We start from the raw sequence: 25,106 nt of genomic DNA, 5'->3' as shown, positions 1-25,106 counted from the left end.
GACCCTTGGGTAGAAGATGGCCAGCAACATGGGGAGGGACTGTTGGACGGCCTCCAGGAGGGAGTCGGGGACAGGCACAGAAGGGGGCGCGGCTGTGACGGGAGCACCCCCCACACCCCCGCAGACCCTGAACATCTACCAGAACCTGAACCGGCGGCAGCACGAGCACGTGATCCACCTCATGGACATCGCCATCATCGCCACAGACCTGGCGCTCTACTTCAAGTGGGTGCCGCCCACCGCCCCGCTGGCGCCCCGGGGCCCTGCTGGGAAGGAGCCGGTAGAGGGGTACCTGGGGCCCCAGACAGACGTGCCCCGCTCCGGCGCCCCAGGCCTGGACTCTGGCCTCGGATCCTCTCTGGGAGGGTGGGTGGGGCTCAGACCAAGAAGGACACGTTGCCGGGGTCCTGCGGGGGTGGGGGCGAGGGGTCGACTCCCTCCCTTTGTCCTTCGGGTTCAGAAAAAGGACGATGTTCCAGAAGATTGTGGATGAGTCCAAGAACTACGAGGACAGGAAGAGCTGGGTGGACTACCTGTCCTTGGAGACCACGAGGAAGGAGATCGTCATGTGAGCAGGCGCGCGGCTCCGCCCCTTGATTGCAGCGCCTCCTGCAAAGCTCCGAGGGCGGGACTGGGAGCCCAGAGCAGGGCAGCTCACTTCCGGACAGCGCCCATGCTCCCACCCCAGCCGCTCTCCTTTCGGGGAGGCTGCAGGGTTTGGGACCAGACAGCCCGAGTCCACCGTTAAATAATTTGCTCACGTTATGAGCCTCCACTCTTTCATCTGCAAAGTGGAGATTCAGAACTAGTCCAGGCCCAGGCCTGTCCCAGTGGCCCAGTGTGGCCGCTGCTGCTGCTGCTGAGTCGCTTCAGTCGTGTCCGACTCTGAGCGACCCCATGGACGGCAGCCCACCAGGCGCCCCCGTCCCTGGGATTCTCCAGGCAAGAACACTGGAGTGGGTTGCCATTTCCTCCTCCAATGCATGAAAGTGAAAAGTGAAGTTGCTCAGCGGTGTCCAACTCTGAGCGACCCCATAGACGGCAGCCCACCAGGCTCCCCCGTCCCTGGGATTCTCCAGGCAAGAGTACTGGAGTGGGGTGCCTTCACCTTCTCCGGGCCCAATGAGGAGCTATGTGTAAATCATGGGCCCCCAGGAAACGCTTGCTGACTCATCCCTGGCGGCCTGGGGTGACAGGGGAGGGCTGGAGTGGTGCACAGGGTGGGGCGCCCACTACTGCAGACGCTGGCGCGTGGCTGTGTGCCCCCAGGGACACCAGGCCTTGCAGGGTGGGGCAGGGAGGGAGGCCAGGCTGGGCGCACCTGGAGCTCCATCTGCCCGCAGGGCCATGATGATGACGGCGTGTGACCTGTCTGCCATCACCAAGCCCTGGGAAGTCCAGAGCAAGGTCAGAGTCATGTGGGTCCCCAGACGTCTTGCCAGTCCCCATGGGGTTGCATCTAAGTGGGGCCTGGGGGAGGGAAACAGCCCCACTTGTCTGCAAGGTGAGGCGAAGGCAGCTGCCCAGCTCTGGGGCCCAGCCAGAGCCGCCACCCTGGAGGAGGCTGCTGCGCTCCTGGGCACCACAGCGGTGTAGCCTCAGTAGTTGGGCCACCAGAGTCTGGGACACAGAAGGCTGAGGGCCCCGGCCGTCCTGGCAGGATCTCAGGACAGTATCTGAGCAAGCGCTGAGCCCACCGGTGCTTGCCTTCTGTGCGCCTTTCAGGTTGCTCTGCTGGTGGCAGCTGAGTTCTGGGAGCAAGGGGACTTGGAGAGGACGGTTCTGGATCAGCAGCCCATCGTGAGTGTCGCCTCCAGTATCCTCCACACCTGTCCCGGCCCTTGGGAGCTCCCAGGGCCCTTGGGGCTGGGCCCAGACTGGGGACCCCCGGGGGTTCTGGAATCCTGGGGCCTAACTCTCACTTTGTGGGGTCATGTGACGTGAGCCTGGATCTGGGTAAAGTTGTGGAAATACAAGGATTGGGTAAAGATGTGATCCCCCGCAGAGGTGGAAAGCTGTTGCCAAAGCTGCAGAGCCAGGCTGCAGCTCCTGGCCGAAAGCCCCCGTGGGCCCAGGCAGCTCTGGGGTGAGCCCCTGTGTGGCTGCGAGCTGCTCCAGGGAGGCTCAGGGTGTGGCAGGCCTGGCCCGTGGGAAGAGTGCTGGGAGGGGGAGTGGTGGCCAGAGTCCAGGGCTCACCTGGACATGGCTGTGGCCGTGGAGAGAGTAGCCGAGGTGGGGAGTGTGCAGCAGGGCTGGGGTGGTATGCAGAGCAGGACTGCCCACTACTGGAAGGACACGGGGGCTTGGACCCATGCCCACAGTCACCAGGCCTCACAGGAGTGGAGGTGAGAGAGGGAGGCAGTCTTGGTGTACCTGGAGCTCCATCTGCCCACAGGCCCACAGGATGCCAGGATCTTTGGGTCAGCAGTGTGGGGGTCAGGAATCTGTTGCTAGACCGAACTGGTACCTGCATGGGGATAAGGACACGAGCACTGCCCAACAATGACCAGAAGAGACGGAGGGAGGTTTGGTCTCACAGGCCAACTCCAGCCTCTGACGAGCTCTCTGAGCATGGGGCTGCGAAGACCGGGGGCCAGGTGCAGACTGCAGGAAAGGGTGCCCTGACCAACCCGGCATCTTGATGGGAGGACAGGCAGCCTGTCTCCCTGGGCTAGACCGCTAGGGTCCTGCATGACTCACTCCAGCACGCTGAGCTCCAGACAACGGGCAGCTTTGAGGAAGAGACTGCCAGGAGGCAGCTCAGGGGGATAGTCCAGAGGCTGGACGCTAAATCAGCTCCTTCAGAGTATCTGGGCTTTGCCCCTTAGGAGCTGGGGGCCAGGTCTCGGGTCAGGACCATGGATAGCTCATGGGGGAGCTGGAGGAACTTGGCTCCAAGCGCCACACCAGGGCTGGCGCGGCAGGGGCCCAGCACCACCTAGGGCAGCTCCCCAGAATGGCACAGTGTCTTGGAGGGGCTCCTGGGTTTCCCTTCCAAGGTGAGCCCTACATGGACAGGCTCATCACGTTGGGGTGGAGCTGAGTCCTGAGGCTCATGGAGGTGTTGGAGGCCTCACGGTGTCCCTGCTCCCCCTTAAGCCAATGATGGACCGGAACAAGGCGGCTGAGCTCCCCAAGCTGCAGGTCGGCTTCATCGACTTCGTGTGCACGTTTGTGTACAAGGTGAGTAGGGCAGCCCAGGGCCTGGCTGGGTTTGCAGGGGAAGGGTGAGACGGGGGCTGCTGTGGGGCTCCTCCCCGCTCAAATCTGCACTGAAACTCAAAACCGTCAGTCTCACCCCAAGGGGGTCCCCTCCCTGTCAGTTCCTCAGAAGGATCATGAAATTTCCCACCCCAATCTCTCCCTCCCAGAACGTCCTCCTGCACACCCTGATGTCACACCCCAAACATCCCTTCCCGAACCCCATCTAAAGGCACCCCCATGCAGAGCCTGCACAGTGTTGTCAAGGCACCGACTGCAGGGTATGTGCGGTGCATCCATTCAGGGTCTGAGCTCTGGGAAGATGGGGGTGGTCCAGCCTCCAGCTGGGTGCGCCCGGCCCCGCAAACAGCTGAGCAGAGCCGGGGGCAGTGGGATGCGAGCCAAGGACCTGGCGCAGGCGCTGGACCTCGGCTCTGGGGACTGGCCAGGGGTGGGGGCAGAGCCCTCCCAAAGGTCAGCCGCCATGACTGTTGGCTGCAGTCTCAGGGGTAGCCCCATACTCCAAGAAGGGTGTTGGGTTCTGACCACCTTGTCCCACTCCCCACCTCAGCCCCCAAGGCCTTGTGCTTCCCTTTACTGAAGCACCAGCTCCCTTTTCTGCCTCCACCAGGGGCTGGAGTCAGTGCTGGGAGGAAGGCGGGACCAGGACGCACGTGCTGGTCCTCAGGTTCACTGCCGGGGCCCACCAGGCACTGCCCCCCTGTGCCTTCCCCGCCTCCATCTACCCGCACAGCTTGTGTGTCCACACGTGTGCATGTGTGAGCATGTGCTCTGTGTGACATGCGATGTCTGCATGAGGGTGAAGGAGCCCCAGGACCCACACATCTGCCCAGCCTTCTCAGCCCCCTTGCTAGGGAATGTCCTTTCTGCTTGGATGTTTTCTGTTCTTCAGGACCTCACCCTGTAGCTCCTGTTCCAACCTCAAGGACACAAACCACAAGGCCTTCTCCCTTTTTAGGTCTTTGCTGGGGATGTGGCATCTCTAAGCACCCCACCTCTGGCCCAGCCCACCCAGGAGCCACTAGGGATGTGGTCTGACTTCTGTTTCCTTTCCAGGAGTTCTCCCGCTTCCACGAGGAGATCCTGCCCATGTTTGACCGGCTGCAGAACAACAGGAAGGAGTGGAAGGCCTTGGCCGATGAGTACGAAGCCAAGGTGAAGGCCCTGGAGGAGGACCAGAAGAAAGAGATGACGGCCAAGAAAGGTCTGGGCTCCACTCCAGCCTCAACCAAGGCCACGCAGCCTGGCCCTGGCCTGCAGGGGGCGGGTGTGAGGCGACACTCATCTGGCCCTGGCAGGCTTCGGGTGGCCCTGTGGTCAGGGTGCCTGGACTCTGGGCTGCACAGACGGCCACCCTTCCAGAGTGAGGCCCATCCCCTAGGAACAGGCTGGTTGACTCAGGGTGGCTGATGAGCCCGGTCTGAAGGCCTGCTCGGGGTCCGAGTCAAGGGATTCTGGAGGGAAGTCACCTTTATAAAGGGGAGGAAAGCCAACTCAGGTCCTCTGTTCCCATCATCCATCAGCGGTTCCCTCTTAAGTAGTTCATAAACTCTATCTACGCTCCCACGCCAGCCTCAGAGCTGAAACAGCAGACCCATGGAACCTAAGAAGCAAGCTAGGGGTCAGCACGCATGGTGCTCCCGCCCCGGGCGCAGAGCTTGTTTCCCACCCCACCCCCAGCACTGTGGGAGCACGGCTCCATTGGCACCAGCCGGTGCCCCCACATCAGAGTCCTCGAGCCTTGCTTGTGCTCTGCAGCTGTCATCACCATTCTCTGAAACGTCTGCAGGGGAGAGAACCAACAGAAACCAGCCAGCTGCGAGGCCACTGCTGGAGCGTCACCAGAACTAAATTAGGATCAGCCGGGCTAATCGGCTTAGGCAGACCAGCCCCTGCCCTGCCCTTCCCCCTGCAGGGAGGATGGAGGCGCTGGGCCACTCATGGTCCTCGCTCACCGTCTTGTCTTCTCTTGCAGTGGGCACAGAAATCTGCAATGGCGGCCCGGCACCCCGGTCTTCAACCTGCCACATCCTCTGAGGTGGTCCGCGGGCCCCCTGCCCCACACCCCACCCCCACCCTGGGACCCCGCCTCTAACCACTGGTACAAGAGGTTAGGGAGCCTGAGAAAATGACTGAAGACCATTTTGGATACTTTGAACTTTTTTAAGGCTTGTGTTTTTATGAACTAAAGTCAATGATCTGAACAGTGTAGCCTACCTTACCCTCATCCAACTTCTGGATACATAATCACACCACCAGGAGATCTGTGAGCTGTGTGTCCGAGAGCACTGGGTGAATATGTTCACAACTGCACATGTGTTTATGTGTATACAGGTGGAGAAATGGATACATGGATGCCAGTTCTCATCTGGTTTAGGAACAAATATGTGAATAGAAATTTAGAATAAAATCAAAAGAAAACATGCTGCTCTTTTTTATGTGGCAGAGGACATTCATTTGTGACCAACCAGAAATCCTGCCAGAAAGGTCCAGGTTGTGAGACCAGTGATCAGAGCTCAGTGATCTGTGCAGAAATAACGTGTTAATAAATGCTGCCAGGACCTGGTCTGAACCTTGCTGAGGGACCCGCACCTGTGGCCTGCCCAAGTCCACCTGCACCCCTGAGGTTTCCTTCATGGAAGCAACCACACGCCTCCAAGAACCAAATGGTTCTCAGCCGGGAAGAAAAGCCAAGTCAGACCCAGACAGAAAACACAGCTCACACTTGAAATGGGTGCTAAATATCTGATAGAAATAAAGGACTTTAACTTGCAATGTTAGCTTCAAAGCAATTGTTTCCAGACACTGGAAACTCCCCTTGGCTACAGCCACGAACTGTGCTGCAAGGTCACGTGGGTGAAGGCTGGTTCAGATGCCGTGTTCTCCCAGCGCTCCCGGCAGCAGTGTGCAGGGGACCCACAGGCCCCACACAACCTTCAGCTCACAATGATACCTGGGGACAAGAGCATGGGACTGGGGTCCCCCCCAGTTCCCAGAGAGACCCAGTGCCAGCCACCCACCAACCTCAGGATCTCCTAGGGGGTATGCACTCCAGCCTCACCTTTACTGAAAACAGGGAAAACAAATGAACTGGGGCTCGAAGCCTAGGAAGTCCACTCCAGGCACAAAGCTGGAATAGCAACTTTTGACACCAAGCCTCACGCGCGCTTATTATATACATAACATTTGTGGGCTTTCCAAGTGGTGTCAGTGGTAAAGAACTCTCCTGCCAACACAGAAGGTCTAAGAGACAAGGGTTCATTCCCAGGGTCGGGAAGATCCTTGGGGGAGGGCACAGCAACCCACCCTGGTGTTCTTTTCCTGGAGAATCCCATGGACAGAGGAGCCTGGCAGGCTGCAGTCCATAGTGTCACAGAGTTGGACACGACTGGAGCAACTTGGCACGCACGCACTGGGCTTGAAGAGGCACAGCCGGCAGGGGCAGAGTCTGCTGCCCTCTCAGGCACAAAGGCCCAAGCCCAGTGAAGAGCTAGCTGCACCCCAGCAAAGTCCTTAGGAAGCCACATCCCCTACCTGGGGTCAGGAGGAGGATGTGCAAAAGGAGAAGAGAAATCCAAGTTCTACCTCGAAGGGCATCAGGACACCCCCACTCCTCCCACGTGGCGAAGCCTGCCCCCTTTCCTACCCGTCCAAGGGTCTGAGCCAGGGATGAGCGGAGAAGCTCAGCAGCACCCATGATGCTTGGGCGAGCTGCGCCTCTGTTGCAAACTGCATCCTTAGGGGCTCCCGTCCTCATTCCCACCCCCAGCCCCCAGAGCAAACGATCAAGTTCCTCTGTGTTCCACCGGGTTTATGCACCCATCACTGAATCATTGATTAGTTTTTCTGGAATCCCTCTCCACTCACACTGCACATAATCTGAGAAGACTGGCATACAGCTGAGTCTGAGTCCAGAAACCAAACTACTGGGGACAATAAAGGAAAGTCAGAGACTCACAGAGCACAGAAAACTTTATTCAGCCACACTGCTCAGGAGAAGGGCAGGCTCACTTCAATATGGTATCCTCTTGGGCTGGAAAGTTAGAAGGAAAACACACCATTACACAGGCCCACCACCCCAAAGGGCCACCTTAGATTTTGGGGGTTAAACCATCCAGCGTCTCATCTCATGGAGCCTGGCTATGCTCTGTTTCCACCATATCCTCAGCCTTCCTCACTGGGACCTGTCGCCGCAGTCAGGGAGGATGGAGCCTGGCTCCGGTGGTGTGGCCTCTAAGGCTGAGACAGTTCACCTCTAAGGTCCAGGGGCCGAGCCTCACTAAAGGCAGGTTAGCACCCGCCCCCAACAACGGCTCTCCTTCCCCACCCCTACCCCACTCAGCAGAGGATGGCCCAGGGGCCAGTGGAAATGGAGAAGGCAGCCTTTCCTCTCCACTTGCTGCTCCGTATGAAGCAGCAGCTGTTTCTGAAAACCCCGCGGGGCGGGGGACAAATCTAGGAGAGCCAAACGCATGAGCACCTTCCGCCAGCTCCCGCTCGATGCGCTTCTGCTCATCCCGCTTCTTCTTCTCCTCGGCTGCAAGCCTCCTCTCCTCTTCTGCCCGAGGTTTCAGGTAATCTGTCAAAGGGAAGGCGGGGGCGGGGCGTCCAGTGAACGCTTCCACTGAAGCTCTAAAGGGAATTCAGTTCACAGGCAAAGCCATCCTCAGGTACACTGAGTGCCAGGGGCGCCCGATTCCCACTCTCCTTTACCTGGATGTAGGTAAAGGCCTGATACCCACCTCCTAACGGAGAGCCCGACCCGGAGGGCAGCTACAGGACGCCCGCGGCCACCCCAGGCACCCAGCCGCCCCGCACTCAGTCCTCTGCTGCAAGGTGCTGCCCGGCCAACCTCCAACCGGCCGCGCGCGGGGGTCCGGCCCTTTCGGGTCTCGGGTCAGGGGCCTCCCACGCCGCCCCTCTCCCGCCCCGGCCGGGGGGCCGCAGACGCCCGCGGACACTCACTGTAGCGCTTGGCGCCGTAGGCCATGCCGAGGAACAGGGCGGAGTAACGGCCGAGCTGTGGGGAAAAGCGGTCAGGGGCGGCAGGGGGGACCGCCCCTGGGGGGTCTCAGCCCACAGGGTCGGGGTCCGGGGCGCTGAGAGAGGGGACGGGGTGGAGGTCACGCCCGCGGCGTCGGGGCCCGATTGGGCGGGGGGGGGGGGGGTCTCAGCCCACAGGGTCGGGGTCCGGGTCGCGGAGCGGGGTAGGGGGACGGGGTCCGGGGCGCGGAGCCGGGTAGGGGGAGCGGGGGTCACACCCGCGGCGTCGCGGCCCGATGGGGGGTCGCAGCCTCCGGGTCAGGGCAGGGGGTGCTGAGAGTCGGGGGCGCCGGGCCGGGGCCTTAAGCCCCGCCAAGGCGCTCACGCGCTTTGCCCACGCAGAGCGGATCAGCGGCGGCGGCTGCGAAGCCTGGTTCACCTTGATGAGCGGAGAGACCTGCACCGGCGGAACCATACTGTCCGTGACCCTCGCGCCGGAAGCACAATTCGGACCGAAGAGGATGCCGCAAGGCCCTGAACACCGCGGAGACGCAGACGCAGAGGCGCGGCCGGGCGTGCGCATGCGCCGCCCACAGGGCGAGGACGCCGAGTGCCGACCCCTGGCGGCTGGAGGGCAAATGGCCCGCGCGCACGCCCGGGTGACGTCATCAGGCGCGGCGCGCGGCGGCTTCCGCATGGGCAGTGGCCGGGCAGCGAGTTCGCGTTCCCTGCAGCAGGTGCGACCCTCCTGTCCCCTGACATTTTCGAACCAGGTTGAGCACAAATCGAGGCCCGCACACCTCGGGTACAAATATTTGAAAACTGTGAGTCCACTGTACAAAGTGAAAAACCGAGCTCCCTCCTACCTGTCCCGCCCCGCCCGCGGCTCCAGTGCGGCCGCAGCCACATCCAGGCCTGTCCGGGCCGCGGTCCCCCCAGACCAGCCCCCGGGACGGCCCGGGAAGGGGCTCGAGGCTTGGGCAGGGAATCCGGGGTCCGGGTACAAAGTATAGCCTGAGTGCAGGCTGGCTCCCAGCGGAGGGGATGGCCATGTCTGGCCCCTCTGGACTCACAGGCCAGGTCTACCGTGTGGCCCGAGCCCCTTCCTGGGGCGGCACGGCCGTGGGTGCCCCTCTGCCCACCACCGGCCCCATTCCCAGCCCCCGGCAGAGCTAGGGTTTCCTCACCCCTGGAGCCTCCCCGGCAGAAAGGGGCACAGGTCCTCCCGAGAAGGCCGGCCTAGCAGAGTCTGCTCCCTCGGTATCCCGACTCCAGCCCTCAGGACCTTGCAGCCCCACGTTTCAAGGTCCACGTTAGAGAGGCCCTCACCCTCGTTTCTGGGAGGAAATGAGAAGCAGGGGTCACGCTGGTGGGGTATTCTGTCCCCCAGCTCTGTGGTCAGCGCAAGGGAAGACACAGCTCACCCAGCCCAGGTGTGCAGAGAGGCTGCACAGAGGTGGGCAGTGGTGGCCAGTCACCCAACTTAACCTGCTGTGCTTACACACAGTTCCCATGGCAACGGGGGTTGGGGACACCTGGAGAATGACGGAGCGGGGCAGCCCCGGGGTGCCTGTACCAACCACAAGGCCACCAGGGCAGCTGATACTCCTGCCCCGTGACACCCCCACCCCCATCCCCCATTCCCGCAACAGGCAAGATCAAAGTCAAGGATGAGGAGCTGGATGCCACGTTCAAGGAGGCCTCGGGGCCCATCGACTTCACCGTGTTCCTGAACGTGTTGGGGAGCAGCTGAGGGTGAGCACCAGGCCAGCTGCAGGCCTGCCAGCACTCTGTGTGCACTTACTCGACACCTAATGTCTGCATATCTCACATAAAACCCAAATTTGCAGACCTCTTGAAAGTCTCTAGGACCTGGCATTCCGGGAACGGCCCCCAGCCCAGGCCCACCTCTCCACTGGCTGGTAGGGCCTCTGTCCCTCACTGAGAAATCGCTCACCTCTGGGCCTGGCAGGACCAAGGGGACTCCAAGAACAGTACCCTGGGGTGGGAGCTGAGGGTCTCTCAGGCACTCAGAGTGGGAAGGCCACTGAGAGCATCAAGTGGGCAAGGACGTGGAGCCCTGGGTGGTGAGGGGCAGGACTAGCACCTGAGACGCCCAAGGCTCGAGGCTTCCTGTGGGCAGGCACGGACCCCGAGGAGACTGTCCTCAGCGCATTGAAGATGCTGGACCCCGATGGCAAGGGCAGCGCCAACAAGGACTAGTGAGCATGACCATGGGCACCAGGGCGGGAGGAAGCCAGGCCCACCCCACCTGCCCCAGCTTTCAGGTCTTGATCAGCCTGCCCAGGATCCTGAGTCCCTCAGGGAAACCCAGGGCACGATCACCCATACCCTCGTGGGGCCCGCAGTCACTGCCATTCAGACCATCACTGGGTTTTTAGCCCCTCTGGGGGCTACTTCAGCCTCATGAACAGGTGCCCCAGGGATGTGGCAGTCAGGGATGGCTCCCTGCGGTCCCCCCTAGTGCCCAGGACTCACCCAGGGACAGGCTCCCAAGAGGTACCTGCCCTGTGAGCAGGTGGGATTGAAGGGGGCAGACCTGCCCCCATGAGAACCCATCAGAGGGCTCCTCTGGGGCCAGCGCTCCAGCTCAGGGCCAGTCCTTCCCCAGAACAGCCTAACCTGGCCCCTCCCTGCTGTCCTCAGCAGCAGGTGGCAGCTCGCATCCCAGGCCGACAACATGACTGCTGAAGAGGCTTGGCCCCTGGCGCCCTACGTCATTCCCCAAGGCCCTCTGTGAGGCCCAAGCATGGCCCTCGGGGCTCCGGGGGGATGTGCCTCAGCCCCTAGAAGCTGCAGCATCGGGAGGGTGGGACGCCCAGTGTCCAGGAAGGGGGACGCCAGCCGCAGCCCCACCCCTTTCCCTGCAGGGTCTCCCCCAGCTTCTTCCCCCCACACACACAAACAAGACAGAGCCTGGAGTCCAGTTCCTGTAATTCACCTGCTGGCTGCAGCCTTGGGGACCCTCCACTCCCTCCATGCCGTCCTGGGCCTGACACCCCCCGCACCAAACTTGCAGGTCGACCAGATGTTCCAGTTCTCCACCAGCGGTACTGTAGGCAGCCTGGGCTACAAGGTGCTGGGCCACATGTTCACCCCTGGGAAGAGGAGCGAGAGGCACCCCACCCCACGGGGCTGTGGCCAGTTGAATAAATGTGAACCCACAAACCTTCCTGCCCACAAACAGTGTCTCTGTTGGGCGGAGGTGTCCTCCTGGGGGTGGGAGTGTCCATGGGGTGGAGAAGGTCTGGGGTAGGGGTAACCCCCTGGGGGCAGGAGGGTCTTCAGGGAGTAGCAGCGTCTGCCTGCGGCCCACCCTCCACCTCCTGCCCAGCCTGGCCCCACCTGCTCTGCCCATCTGTGCCGGCACCAGGCTGGAGGGCTGGTCATTCAGTGGTCAGCAGAGGTGGACACGGGTGGCTCCAGCACAGGCTCCTTCAAGGAGGGCCTTCCTCACACCTGTCCACCCCACACTCAGCCACGCTGGGGCCTTCGGAGTCCCACACCCACTCAGTCCCCCCTCGCCCTGGCCCCCCCAGTGCCAGGCCAGCCCCTGCAGTAGCCACCCTGGGCCTGGTGTGGCCACTGGGGTACCCCTGGTCAGTGGCCTCTTGTCTGCACAGCAGCAGCTCTTCTTGCTACGGCCACAGAGAATCCCCTGGGCCCCCCTGCCACAACCCTGGGTCCCCCCAGGATGCCAACATTGTCCCAGCCTCAGTCGTAACAGGTCCAGCCAAAGGGACCAGAGCCCACGTCCCTGCCTCCCCTTCACATCCCCAGGTCCTCTTTTTCTCATGCCAACTGCTCTCCAGCCTCTGGCCCTCTACAGGGCCCCTGAGATGTCTTGGAGGGCTCCCAGGAGGAAGGAGCCAGGGCCAGGAGCACCAGTTCCAGGAAGGGGCTGCTGGGGTCCAGGGTGCTACGGTGGAGCCTCAGGGCGTGGCTGCCAGGTAGGGCGCGTGGCCCAGGGCTGCTGCGGTTGCTGGGCGTTCATCCTCCTGAATGGAGGGGCTGGCGTCGGCCTCAGCCTGCAGGCGCCGGTACGGTGTGTGGAAGAGGAGCACAAAGAGGCAGCTGAAGAGGACGCAGAGGCCGGCCATCAGCAGCATGGGCGCTAGGGAGAGACGGCCCAGCGCTGCCTGAGGCACTCGCCCAGGTGCAAGGGACCCCAGAGCAGCCTTGGGCACAGATCCCCGCCTGGCCCCAAGAGGCAGGTTTGCAGACCCAGGGGCCGTGAGCCCCAGGGTCACCCACCAGGTCTGAGGACGTGGGCGTGCAGCATGACCGCACTCCTGTCTCTCTGGCTTTCTGTCTCCATCTCTGTCTTTCTCTGCGTCTCTTACTGTGTCTCTCCTGTCTGTGATCTCACTTCAAAACCGCTCATGTGGGGTCACAGGTGGGCTCCCGTGAGGGCTGCTCCCACCAGGCTGCGCTCCAGGTTCTGCCTGCTGCCCTCGGTCCGCCCCAACCCACCTCACCCCTCAGTGGGCGCCCTGCACCCACCCGCCAGGACAGTGGAGGTTGCCAAGAGAAAGAGGCCAGTGGAAGGGAGACTCCAGGGCTGGGTGGGGTCAGCCTCCTGGCCTGGGCCTCACCCTTCCAGTCCAGCGGGCCCTGGCCATCCTGGCAGGTGGAGACAGACGGCTCCGCGTGGCGCACGGTCAGGGAAGTCAGCAGCACCATGATGAGAACGCCCCCGGCCTGCCTACACAGCCACGAAGCCCTCAGCCCTACCCCAGTGCTGCCCCAGGGACCCCAAGGGCAGCACGCAGTAGGCATTCAGGTCGTCCATGGTGTGTCCTGGGGGTGGGGGCAAGGGGAGGGTCCCTGGGTCCCTGGAAAGCCATGGGAATGGGCACTCACCCCAGCACAAAGACCAGGCCCGCGGCCGCGCCCTCACCCACGGGGAAGGAGCACTCGACCGCCAGCTCCATGGCAACGGGCGCCACCGAGAAGCCAAAGAACCCCAGCAGCGAGCAGATGGCGGCCAGCACGATGGTCTGTCCCTGCAGCTGAGACACCTGGACAGCAAGCCGCACAGACCGGCAGGGCAGGAGTCAGGAGTGCCCCAGCCTGGACCCCAGGCCCTGCCGAGCCCTGTCGGGGGCAGGGCAGTGCCAGGGCTGGAGAGGCCACAGCGCCCACACCACTCCAGGGACACCCCGGCGGGGGCACCTGGATCTGAGTGGGTCTGGGTGTCTGTTATGGCCAACCTGCCAGCTGCCCCACCCCTGGGGCACCCCACTCTCACCCTCTGCAAGGTGGTCTCAGCTCAAGAGGACTCTTACCACAGCAAAGGCCACGCAGGCCAGAGACGTCAGACAGAAGCCGATCTTGATGGCCTCGGTGAAGTGCTTGGTCCTGTCCACGTACAGGCCCAGAGCCACTGCCCCCAAGACTCCAAACACAATGAAGAGAGCCCCGCAGAGGCCCGCAAATTCCTGGAGGGTAGGGGGCACCTTGTCCATTATCTGAACCCATCTGTTCCCAGGTGTACCCCACCACCAGGGAACCCACGGCAGGGTCACTGAGCAGCACCCGAGGCCCAAGGAGGACCATGTGGGAGGCTCGGGGACGGGAGGTGTCCTCCCTGGGTGTGCCACGGCCTTGTCTCACCTCCACCCAGGAACTGGACAAGTCCTAGAGAAAGGGCCTGGCTTCTGCAGACGCCCTCGACGCCTGTCACCTCTGAGAAACTGGGAACACTCGGGGCCTGAACCCCATGCCCAGTGCTGAAGCCAGACCACAGCGGGCACAGCCGAGATGCTGTGAGTCTGATACCAGACAGACCCACAGGGCTGGCGGAGGGCTGTGGGAGCAGGCGGGCTCTGCCAGCACCCCAGCCCATGGCTGCCACCCACTGTCTGCAGACCCAGACTCACAGCATCTCAGGAGCACCCTAACAGGAGGTGTGGAGACAGCACTTGGGAAGTTCGTGGGCCGCTCCACAGCCACCAGCAGGTCAACAGGCCCCCAAGGCTGTGTCCGGGTGGGGGGCCCCCAGGTCGGGGCCAGCACTCACGCTGGAGTAGCCGTTCACGCAGAGGACCTGCTCCAGGAGGGCTGAGAAGTTGGAGAAGATGCCAATGCCGCCCCCAAAGCACACAGCCAGGACCATGTAGGCCTTGTTCCTCGTGAGCTAAAGGGGAGGGGCTGCTCAGTCCAGAGCCTCGCAGCACAGGCGGAGGCTCCAGGGGTGGCCTGCCCCTCCCCCTCTTCGCCCCCACCCCCCGGGCCCACAGCACGCGCAGCACTAACCAGCTTCAGCCCAGCTAGGAACGACAGCGAGGTGGACTGGGCAGCCCCCACAGAGGGCGGGGTGGGGGGCACACTCTCCCAGAGGCATGCAATGGCCAACAGGAATGTGAGGCCAGCAGGGAGGATGTAGGTGCCTAGCTGTGGGGAGAGTGTGCATGAGTACACGCACACAGGTCCCCATGGATGCACGCACCCGGGCATGACTGCACTCGTACAGGTCCCCGTGGATACATGCACACGAGCGTGATTGCACTCACACAGGTCCCCATGGATACACGCACACGAGCGTGATTGTACTCGCACAGGTCCCCATGGATACACGCACACAGGCGTGATTGCACTCGCACAGGTCCCCGTGGATACACGCACACTGGCGTGATTGCACTCACACAGGTCCCCGTGGATACATGCACACAGGCGTTGAGTGCACGTGCACAGGTCCCTGTGTATGCAAACACATGCACACGGGCGTGATTGCACTCACACAGGTGGCCTTGGATGCACGCACGTGCACATGGGCGTGAGTGCACGCACACACAGGTCCCCGTGGATACACGCACACGGGCGTGAATGCACGTACACAGGTCCCCGTGGATGCACACTCATGCACGTGGGCATGAGTGTACACGCACAGGTCCCCGTGGATGCACGCACCCACACACAGGCACTTCAAGCCTGCTCCCTAGGCTCCAGACGAGCTGCTGCCTCTTCACTGCCCGCCTCGCCTGTCGTTCCAGGTGGACGCCAGCAAGCCCAGGGCCCGTTCGGGGCCTCCTCTGCTTTGCTGCATTCAGAAACCTGGCTTTGAAAATTTCACCCAAGGGTGACTCCGACAGTGATGGCCTCAGCTCGACCATCTCTGGGCGCTCTATCCAACTGTCACCTGGACCCCCTCTCCCACCTCTGTGAGTGACCCCAACCATCCCCCAGCTAGAAGCCCCTCACTCCTCAGTGCACCCCACTCCCCAGCTGAATCACAGCCCAGGCTCTCTCCCTGGACACTCCAGGCACACCTTTCGTTCCCTGAGCTGTTCTGGACCAGATGGAATCACTCTCCCTTCAGATCCCCCCAGGGTGTCCATCACATCAAGCCAACCGCATGCCACCTGGATTGACGCTTCCCTCCGCCCTCCCCTTGCTCAGCAGACACACACTTCTGGCTGCAGCCGCACCCCTCAGTCTCGCCTCCACCTCAGCGCCTTTCTCTCTGGTCCCACGTCCTCATCCCCACCCTCGCAATGCCTCATCCTCCTGCAGCCAGCCTCTTGCCGCCCTGGTGCTCTCTCCCCTCCAAGGAAAACACCCAGCAGCCTGGGGTTGTGCCTGACGCTCGGAAGGTGCCCAGTACTTGCAACAGAGGAAGCCCCATGTACACGGGGTGCACTCAGCCGTGTCCACAGAAGATGCAAGTGCACACTCACACGGGCAGCGTGGGTGCACGAGCCCACCACCCCGCACACATGCACTAGCACACACAGCCCAGGAACATGCACACACACACATGCAAACACACAGCCTACGTCATACGCAGAGGCGCACACATGCGTGCACCTGTGAGCTCCCTCACCATCAAGGGGATGTCCTCCTCCGTCTTCACCAGAGCGGGAGACAGCAGGTTGGCCACCAGAATACCCAGGGCATTTGCTAGATGGACAGGGATGTGCGTCAGCTCAGGAAGGTAGGCTGGGCCCCCATCCACGGAGGAGCCCTCGGCCCCCAGAGCGGGGAGTGCACAGAAGCGCCCAGCCACACGCTGAAGCAGAGGAGATGCCGGCCTCACTGAGACTCACACATGGTGCCGATCATGTTGGCTGTGGCTCGCTGGTGCTCAGGGAACCACAAGGCGGCCAGCTTGGCTGGAGAGAAGATGACCAGGGTCTGGGCCAGGGCGCAGAAGGTCTGCCCACCCAGGAGGAAGACAAACGGGTCCTGGATGTCAACGGCCATGCAGGGCATGGAGCGGATCATGCTCCCCCAGAAGTTCAGGAACGCGCCGAGGGTGGTCTGCAAGGGTGGGGTCAGAAGAGCTGCCCAGCAGCCGGGATGCCCCCCACTGCCCCAGCCTCCACTCACCACCCAGTGGCTCTGCCTGAGGACTCGGATCTTGGGAGGAGGGGGTGGCTCTCGATCCCATGCTTGGGGACCCGCCTGTCCCAGAGCAGGCCCTGGTGTGTGGTCTGACTCACCGCCCTGCGGAGTCCAACGGAGTCCAGAACCCAGATGGCCACCATACCGAACGGGATGGACACCACGAGATAGACGAGCGACAGCCAGTTGATCTGCTCGGTGGAGAGGAGGAAGTGCCGGGCGATCGTGTCAGCCACGGGTGCGAAGCTGAGCCACAGCTGCGAGACACAGGCTGGAGTCAGCCCGGGGCAGGCACCGCAGACACTGCGGCTGCTGGCTGCCCTGGGCACGGCTGGCTGGTCTGAGGGAGAGAAAGGGTCCAGGGGTCCCATCAGGGCTGGGGTCTTCACTTGGTCAGGCCAGAGAGGAGGCACCAGCTGGGAGCTCAGACAGCATGTCGGGGCAGAGGACCGGAACCATCCTTGCAGGCATGTTCCCGGGGCAGACAGAGGCGGACAACCTGGCTGGACCCTGCAGGACAGCGAGGCCTCCAGGACTGACCCTCTGAGGAGAAGGCCTGGGGCTGACGGCAGAAGAGAGATGGCCACCATGCCGGGGTGGGGGGAGCCTAGACTGGGTGCTGGCCAAAGCTGGAGTGCCAGGGGGTGGGAGAGGGTCCCCCGGCTCCCTGTCACGTGGGCATGTAGTTTGCCCGGATGGGACAGGCCAAGGAGCACATTGTGGGGGCCATTCCATGGACACTCGGTGCCCATGGAGGACACGCCGGTGCACCAGGGCTTACTGCAGGAGGGAGTGGGGAGGCGTCCTGGCCTGGTGCAGAAATGAAGGTGTCACAAATCAAAGCCCCACGGACTCCACCTCTGAGAAGGCACAGCTCACCCAGGCCTCACACCCTGCCCCCACGGCAGAGGCCGCAGGATCCAGCCTTCCTAACCCGAACAGAGCTCTGACCACAGAGCCCCACATGACAGCGACCTTGGGCAACAGCTGCCTTTTCTTCCCTTTTCTCAGGACAGAGCTTCTAGGTTCAGAAAGAGCTTGGTGCCACCACCTGCTTCCTGCCCAGCTGATCCAGCGGCGAGAAAGCCTGGCTCTGGCTGCTATGCCTTCTGAGCGCAGCCCACCTTTGCCAGCCTCGCCCCTCGGTCCCCCCCAGAACCTGTGGCCAGCAGGGTGGAGACAGGTCTGAAACACACACAGCAACGTGGGGGGAACTGTGTGCCCAGGACGCGGACTTCCTCCATGTGTTCCCAGCCTGCCGGGAGGCCCTGTGCGTCCTTTGAAAATGTAGGTGGCTGTCCCCCACGCTGTCCCTCACCCAGACCACTCCAGGGCCACTGAGGCCTCATTGCAACCGCCACCCACGTGCCCTTCATGCTGCCCACTCTGCCCAGGACTGAGGGCCCTGCACACTTGGCCACAGGAGGAGTAAGCGAGGGTGCACCTCTTGACCCGAGCTCCCTGCCGCGACCCCCGTGGGAACCATGACAAGTCCTGGTGTGATTCCTGTCTGCTCCATGACGACTTGCGGACGAGACAAGTGCGGAAGCACAGCCTCGGCCTCCAACATCCACCCCCAGACACTGAAGCAGCTGGAGGGGGCTGAGAGAGACCCCCGTTCTGCACTCTCAAACCACTGCACCCAAACCCATCCTGGCTTCACGGTGTTCAGACACAGACCACCGATTGCTGCAGAGAAACCATCTCTGAAGTCCCAGGCTGGGCATGGCACTTGTCCCAGCACAGGGCTGGCCCGCAAGGAGGAGGAAAGAGGTCCCGAACAGGTTGCAGTGACGTCCAAGACGAGCTGTTGCCCAAGAACCTCTCCGAGGTGGTACCTTTCAGGGCTGCCCTCACCTGCCAGCCCCGCCTTGTCACAGTCTCTACATCTGACCTCTGCCACTCGGGGCTTCCCTGAGCTTCAGGCCCCACTCCCCACCCCCCGGCCATTTTGCATTTCATGATTGTGGCCACCCCTCACTGCCCAACTCCCTGAGGTCCAGTGTGAGGCTGAACGGTGTTCTTTCAAGCAGCCTACAGGAGGAGACCCAGGGGCCCCATAGCTCTGCAGCCTGACCGCTCGACAGGCAGCCACTAGCCTCAGGTTGGGAAGAGCATGCAGTCCAGGGCACGCAGGATGGCACAGCCCGGGGCTGGAGGAGCAGAAAAAGGTCTGCTGGCTGAGCCGTGGCACGTGCTGGGCCGGCAGAGGGCCTCGGCCCTCAAGGGGCGAGTCTCGGGGAGCAGCAGGTTGGGAGAGTTGGGGCCCTGGAACCGGCAGACCTGGTTCTCGCGGGGGCTTCTCTGGTCTCAGGGGCTGTGATGATGAGCACTGTCCCTGCCAGCAGTGGGGTCAGTTCTAGAACAGCTGAAGGGTCTCTGCTGACCCCAGCGGGGTGGCTGTGAAGAAAGGGACTGAGTGGGCAGGCAAGAAAGACCTCTGGTGAGGGACCTTGGAAGTGAGCCATAAACCGTGGGAGGGCGGTCAGGGCCCAGGGAAGAGAGGCAGGTAGGGGGGCAGAGCGGGTGCCCAGGCTGCAGTGGGTGCGCACTTGGCAGAGAAGGGAGACTGCGGGAGGATCCCTCCGTGGCCGTGGACAGTGACCCTTTCGGAGGCAGGAGCGGCATCCTGTCGAAACCACCGCGGGTCTCAGGCCCCCGAGGACAGACAGGACACCCGCTCTACCTGCGCAGCCTCCGCCAAGGAAGGGGCTCTCCGCCCCCGGCCTGCGCTGAGCTCGCGGGCGGCCCTCCCCCGCGGTTCCGCCGTCGCGAAACTGGAGGGCTGCGTCCCGGGACTGGCCGAGCGAGTTCTCAGCGGCCGATTCTCCAACGGGAAGCGGCGCTCGGCGCGCACCGGACGTCGACGGGCCGGGCTCGGCAAGGTCCCGGCCTGTCCTGCAGCCCTGCCCCGCCGGCCCGGCGGCCCAGCCCCTACCGTGGCGTTGGAGCAGCTGAGCAGGCTGATCACCAGCAGGAAGACCCACCGGCGGGCGTAGGCGCGGTAGCCCCCCAGCGCGCTCCGGACCGAGGTCGCCGCGCCGGCCTCTGGCCAGTCTCCCGCCGGCCCCGCCATTGCCGCTGCACCCGGGCCGCCGACTTTTGGAGCCGCGCTGATGGGCCAGGACCGCCCTCGGAGGTGGGGTCGGGTCAGAACCCGCCCCACAGGCAGGGGTTACCACTGGTCAGGCTGAAAGGGGACCAAAATGCCCTCGCGAGGCCCTGCGATGGATGCGCTCACGCACGTGGGTCAGGAGCGGCTCCAGGAAGTCACTGCCTCGCGGAAAGGCCGCACTTCCTGAAAGGGGTGTGGAAATAACCCCTCCGCCACCCCCACCCACCTATTTCCTGAGGTCCAAACAAGTAACAGCTGTAGGCTGGAGGCCAACCTCGAGGAGAAGGCTGGAGTCAGTTTGCAAAGCGCCTCCAATCAATGCTCTAGACTGCACTAGATGCTCTTGACTCCACTCGAGTCTGCCCTGCAGAGAAGCAGGACTGAGGGAGGACGGGCAGAGGGGGAGGTGGAGACTAGCCTGTCCTCATGCCCAGGAAAAGGGCTGTGCCAGAGCTCGGGACCGTGGGCCAGGGAGGAGCAGGTGACCGCCCCCTACCTGGGAATCTGCAGTTTGCAGCTGAGAAAACACGAGATATAGATTTCTGTGGGCTTGAACACAGGGATCCCAAGGGAACAATTCAAGCAAAGAAGGGCAAATAAAGGGCAAAAACGCTAAGAACCTAGCAGATGCAGAGAAGTGGCAGATATACACAGAGGAACTATTGAAAATGTCTTAATGATTTGTATATACATAATGGTGTGATCACTCACCTAAGAGCCAGACATCCTGGAGTGTGAAGTCAAGTGCGCCTTAGGAAGCATTACTATGAACAAAGCTAGTGGAGGTAATGGAATTCCAGCTGAGCTACTTCAAATCCTAAAATATGATGCTGTTAAAGTGCTGCACTCAGTATGCCAGCAAATTTGGAAAACTCAACAGTGGACACAGGACTGGAAAAAGTCAGTTTTCATTCCATCCCAAAGAAAGGCAATGCCAAAGAATGTTGAAAGTACTGAACAATTGCACTCATTTCACATGCTAGCAAGGTAATGCTCAAAATCCTTCAACACAGGCTTCAACAGTATGTGAACCATGAACTTCCAGATGTTCAAGCTGGATTTAGAAAAGGTAGAGAAACCAGAGATCGAATTGCCAACATCTGTTGGATCATAGAAAAAGCAAGGGAATTCCAGGGAAACATCTACTTCTGCTTCATTGAATGTGCTAAAGCCGTTGACTGTGTGGATCAAACTGTAGAAAAACAAACTGTAGAAAATTCTTAAAGAGATGGGAATACCACACCACATTACCTGCCTTCTGAGAAACATGTATTCAGATCAAACTGGACATGGAACAACTGATTGTTCAAAATTGGGAAAGGGCTACGTCAAGGCTGTATATGGTCACCCTGCTTATTTAACTTCTATGCAGAGTACATCATATAAAATGCCAGGCTAGATGAAACACAAGCTGGAATCAAGATTGCTGGGAGAAATATCAATAACCTCAGATATGCAGATGACACCACCCTAATGGGAGAAAGTGAAGAGCTAAAGAGCCTCTTGATGAAAGTGAAAGAGGAGAGTGAAAATCTGGCTTAAAACTCAACCCTCAAGAAACTAAGATCATGGCATCCAGTCCCCTTACTTCATGACGAATACATGGTGAAACAATGGAAACAGTGACAGATTTTATTTTCTTGGACTCCAAAATCACTACAGATGGTGACTGCCATGAAATTTAAAGACAATTGCTCCTTGGAAGAAAAGCTCTGACCAACCTAGACAGCAGAGTCATCACTTTGCTGACAGATGCCTGTGTAGTCAAAGCTATGGTTTTCCAGTAGTCCATGTATGGATGTGAGAGTTCGACCATAAAGAAGGCTGAGTGCTGAAAAATTGAAGCTTTTGAACTGTGGTGTTGGAGGAGACTCTTGAGAGTCCCTTGGACTGCAAAGACAGAAAACAAGTCAATCTTAAAGGAAATCAGCCCTGAATAATCATTAGAAGGACTGGTGCTGAAGCTGAAGTGCTAATACTTTGGCCACCTGATGTGAAGAGCTGACTCATTTGAAAAGACCCTGATGCTGGGAAAGATTGGAGGCAGGAGGAGAAGGGGACAACAGAGGATGAGATGGTTGGATGGCATCACCCACTCAATGGACATGAGTTTGAGCAAACTCCGGCAGTTGGTGATGGACAGGGAGGCCTGGCGTGCTACAACCCATGGGGTCGCAAAGAGTCAGACACAACTGAGCAACTGAACTGAACTGAAGGCCGGAAAGAGAGAAGGGCCACCTCCTCTCTCCCACAAGAGCTCTCCTGTGGGCGGGCAGTCTCCTGTCCAGCTTCCTTCCTCCCCTGAGGGCCACACCTCTCCTGACTCCCTGCAGTCCTCCTCCTGAGGGCCCCTGCAGGCAGGAGGCTGGCTTGTGCTCTCCCTCCTCGCCTCCTCTCGACCCCCTGCACTGCCGCAGGGCTCTCCTCCCTCTCCAGAGGGCTCTGGTGGAGTAGGCAGCACAGAATCATCAATCACCTTTCTATACATCAACTTTAAACATGTGGAAACCAAAATTGAAGACACATGCTTTACAGTTACATCAGTTCAATTTAGTCGTTCGATCGTGTCCAGCTCTTTGCGACACCATGGACTGCAGCACGCCAGGCCTCCCTGTCTATCACCACTCCCGGAGTTTGCTCAAACTTGTGTCCGTTGAGTCCATGATGCCATCCAACCATCTCATCCTCTGTCATCCCCTTCTCCACCTGCCCTCAACTTTCCCAGCATCAGAGTCTTTTCCAGTAAGTCAGCTCATCGAATCAGGTGGCCAAAGTATTGGAGTTTCCGCTTCCACATCAGTCCTTCCAATCAACACTCTGGCTGATCACCTTTAGGATGGACTGGTTGGATCCCCTTGAAGTCCAAGGGGCTCTCAAGATCTCCTCCAACACCACAGTTTGAAAGCTTCAGTTTTTCAGCACTCAGCCTTCTTTACGGTTCAACTCTCACATCCATACGTGACCACTGCAAAAACCATAGCCTTGACTAGACAGACCTTTGCTGGCAAAGTAATGTCTCTGCTTTTTAATATGCTATCTAGGTTGGTCATAACTTTCCTTCCAAGGAGTAAGTGTCTCTTAATTTCATGGCTGCAGTCACCATCTGCAGTGATTTTGGAGCCCCAAAAATATAAAAGTCAGCCACTGTTTCCACTGTTTCCCCATCTATTTACCATGAAGTGATGGGACTGGATGCCACGATCTTAGTTTTCTGAATGTGGGGCTTTAAACCAACCTTTTCACTCCCCTCTTTCATTTTCATCAGGAGGCTCTTTAGTTCTTCTTAACTTTCTGCCATAAGGGTGGTGTCATCTTCATATCTAAGTTATTGATATTTCTCCCAGCAATCTTGATTCCAGCTTGTGCTTCATCCAGTCCAGCATTTTGCATGATGTACTCTGCATATAAGTTAAATAAACAGGGTGACAATATGCAGCCTTGACGAACTCCTTTTCCTATTTGGAACCAGTCTGTTGTTCCATGTCCAGTTCTAACTGTTGCTTCCTGACCTGCATATATGCTTCTCAAGAGGCAGGTCAGGTAGTCTGGTATTCCCATCTTTGAAGAATTTTCCACAGTTTATTGTGATCCACACAGTCAAAGGCTTTGGCATAGTTAATAAAGCAGAAATAGATGTTTTTCTGGAACTCTTGTTTTTTCGATGATCCAGCAGATGTTGGCAATTTGATCTCTGGTTCCTCTGCCTTTTCTAAAACCAGCTTGAACATCAGGAAGTTCACGGTTCATGTATTGCTGAAGCCTGGCTTGGAGAATTTTGAGCATTACTTTACTAGCGTGTGAGATAAGTGCAATTGTGTGGTAGTTTGAGCATTTTTTGGCATTGCCTTTCTTTGGGATTAAAATGAAAACTGACCTTTTCCAGTCCCATGGCCACTGCAGAGTGTTCCAAATTTGCTGGCATATTGAGTGCAGCACTTTCACAGCATCATCTTTTAGAAATTGAAATATCTCAACTGGAATTCCATCACCCCCACTAGCTTTGTTCATAGTGATGCTTCCTAAGGCCCACTTGACTTCATATTCCAGGATGTCTGGCTCTAAGTGAGCGATCACACCATCATGGTTATCTGGGTCATGAAGATATGTTTTTACAGTTCTTCTGTGTATTCTTGCCACCTCTTCTTAATATCTTCTGCTTCTGTTAGATCCATACCATTTCTGTCCTTTATTGAGCCCATCTTTGCATGATATGTTCCCTTGGTATTTCTAATTTTCTTGAAGAGATCTCTAGTCTTTCCCATTCTATTATTTTCCTCTATTTCTTTGTACTGATCACTGAGGAAGGCTTTTTTATCTCTCCCTGCTATTCTTTGGAACTCTGCATTCAAATTGGTATATCATTCCTTTTCTCCTTTGCTTTTAGCTTCTCTTCTTTTCACAGCAAGGCCTCCTCAGACAGCCATTTTGCTTTTTTGCATTTCTTTTCCTTGGGGATGGTCTTGATCCCTGCCTCCTGTACAACGTCACGAACCTCTGTCCATAGTTCATCAGGCACTCTATCAGATCTAGCCCCTTAAGTCTATTTCTCACTTCCACTGTATAATCATAAAGGATTTGATATAGGTCATACCTGAATGGTCTAGTGGTTTTCCCCCTTTCTTCAATTTAAATCTGAATTTGGTAATAAGGAGTTCATTATCTGAGCCAGCCAGTCAGCTCCTAGTCTTGTTTTTGCTGACTGTATAGAGCTTCTCCATCTTTGGCTGCAAAGAATATAATCAATCTGATTTCGGTGTTGACCATCTGGTGATGTCCATGTGTAGAGTCTTCTCCTGTTGTTGGAAGAGGGTGTTTGCTATGACCAGTGCATTCTGTTGGTGACACTCTGTTAGCCTTTGCCCTATTCATTCTGTACTCTAAGGCCAAATTTGCCTGTTACTCCAGGTGTTTCTTGACTTCCTACTTTTGCGTTCCAGTCCCCTATAATGAAAAGCACATCTTTTTTGGGTGTTAGTTCTAAAAGGTCTTGTAGGTCTTTGTAGAACCGTTCAACTTCAGCTTCTTCAGCATTACTGGTTGGGGTATAGACTTGGATTACTGTGATATTGAATGGTTTGCCTTGGAACCGAACAGAGATCATTCTGTCATTTATGAGATTGCATCCAAGTACTGCATTTCAGATTCTTTTGTTGACTATGATGGTTACTTCATTTCTTCTAAGGGATTCTTGCCCAGAGTAGTATATGTAATGGTCATCTGAGATAAATTCACCCATTCCAGTCCATTTTAGTTCGCTGGACCTAAGATTCCTTGACGTTAGGTCCTTGATTCATGGACCTAACATTCCAGGTTCCTACGCAATATTGCTCTTTACAGCATCGGACCTTGCTTCTATCACCAGTCTCATCCACAACTGGGTGTTGTTTTTGCTTTGGCTCCATCCCTTCGTTCTTTCTGG

General features: G+C 59.0%; 4 protein-coding genes across 11 annotated transcripts in view; 2 read left to right on the top strand and 2 right to left on the bottom strand.

Moving 5' to 3' along the window:
• PDE6B (phosphodiesterase 6B) overlaps positions 1-5,643 on the top strand; it is a 32,435-nt gene extending 26,792 nt beyond the window's left edge. Inside the window, exons 16-22 of the mRNA XM_027545418.1 lie at positions 125-225; positions 461-568; positions 1,344-1,407; positions 1,726-1,800; positions 3,100-3,183; positions 4,279-4,426; positions 5,198-5,643. Coding sequence (XP_027401219.1) covers positions 125-225; positions 461-568; positions 1,344-1,407; positions 1,726-1,800; positions 3,100-3,183; positions 4,279-4,426; positions 5,198-5,259 — 642 coding nt within the window. The 3' untranslated portion in view covers positions 5,260-5,643. The remainder of the gene's footprint in view (positions 1-124; positions 226-460; positions 569-1,343; positions 1,408-1,725; positions 1,801-3,099; positions 3,184-4,278; positions 4,427-5,197) is intronic.
• Positions 5,644-7,176: 1,533 nt separating this feature from the next.
• ATP5ME (ATP synthase membrane subunit e) lies at positions 7,177-8,787 on the bottom strand. 2 transcript variants are annotated; one of them, XM_027545293.1, is made up of 4 exons: positions 8,645-8,775; positions 8,188-8,242; positions 7,703-7,801; positions 7,177-7,255 (listed from the first exon to the last, which is right to left on the bottom strand). In XM_027545293.1, the coding sequence occupies exons 1-4, from the start codon at positions 8,678-8,680 to the stop codon at positions 7,230-7,232; spliced, it is 216 nt and encodes a 71-aa protein (XP_027401094.1). In that variant the 5' UTR covers positions 8,681-8,775; the 3' UTR covers positions 7,177-7,229. The 2 variants fall into 2 exon arrangements, 1 of the variants encoding a protein (XP_027401094.1); XR_003511630.1 differs by having other exon boundaries at positions 7,182-7,255; positions 8,484-8,787.
• MYL5 (myosin light chain 5) lies at positions 8,727-11,395 on the top strand. The gene is made up of 5 exons (XM_027545324.1): positions 8,727-8,736; positions 8,802-8,942; positions 9,858-9,940; positions 10,327-10,427; positions 11,097-11,395. Coding segments are annotated over exons 1-5 (336 nt in total). The 3' UTR covers positions 11,098-11,395.
• Positions 11,144-19,872, bottom strand: SLC49A3 (solute carrier family 49 member 3). 7 transcript variants are annotated; one of them, XM_027545291.1, is made up of 10 exons: positions 19,511-19,872; positions 16,671-16,829; positions 16,275-16,488; positions 16,052-16,128; positions 14,485-14,622; positions 14,249-14,365; positions 13,515-13,667; positions 13,090-13,247; positions 12,822-12,931; positions 11,144-12,340 (listed from the first exon to the last, which is right to left on the bottom strand). In XM_027545291.1, the coding sequence occupies exons 1-10, from the start codon at positions 19,646-19,648 to the stop codon at positions 12,159-12,161; spliced, it is 1,446 nt and encodes a 481-aa protein (XP_027401092.1). In that variant the 5' UTR covers positions 19,649-19,872; the 3' UTR covers positions 11,144-12,158. The 7 variants fall into 7 exon arrangements, 5 of the variants coding, with proteins under 5 accessions (XP_027401092.1, XP_027401088.1, XP_027401089.1 ...); XR_003511628.1 differs by lacking the exon at positions 19,511-19,872 and having other exon boundaries at positions 12,822-13,026; positions 13,127-13,247; positions 16,671-19,252; XR_003511629.1 differs by lacking the exon at positions 19,511-19,872 and having other exon boundaries at positions 13,127-13,247; positions 16,671-19,252.
• Between the last annotated feature and the right edge of the window lie 5,234 nt (positions 19,873-25,106).

Source organism: Bos indicus x Bos taurus, chromosome 6, assembly GCF_003369695.1.
Source record: "Bos indicus x Bos taurus breed Angus x Brahman F1 hybrid chromosome 6, Bos_hybrid_MaternalHap_v2.0, whole genome shotgun sequence".
In the NCBI taxonomy this organism is placed as follows: Eukaryota; Metazoa; Chordata; class Mammalia; order Artiodactyla; family Bovidae; genus Bos; species Bos indicus x Bos taurus.
Note: the sequence above shows the minus strand (reverse complement) of the source record. Positions and strands in the feature narration are given on the sequence as shown.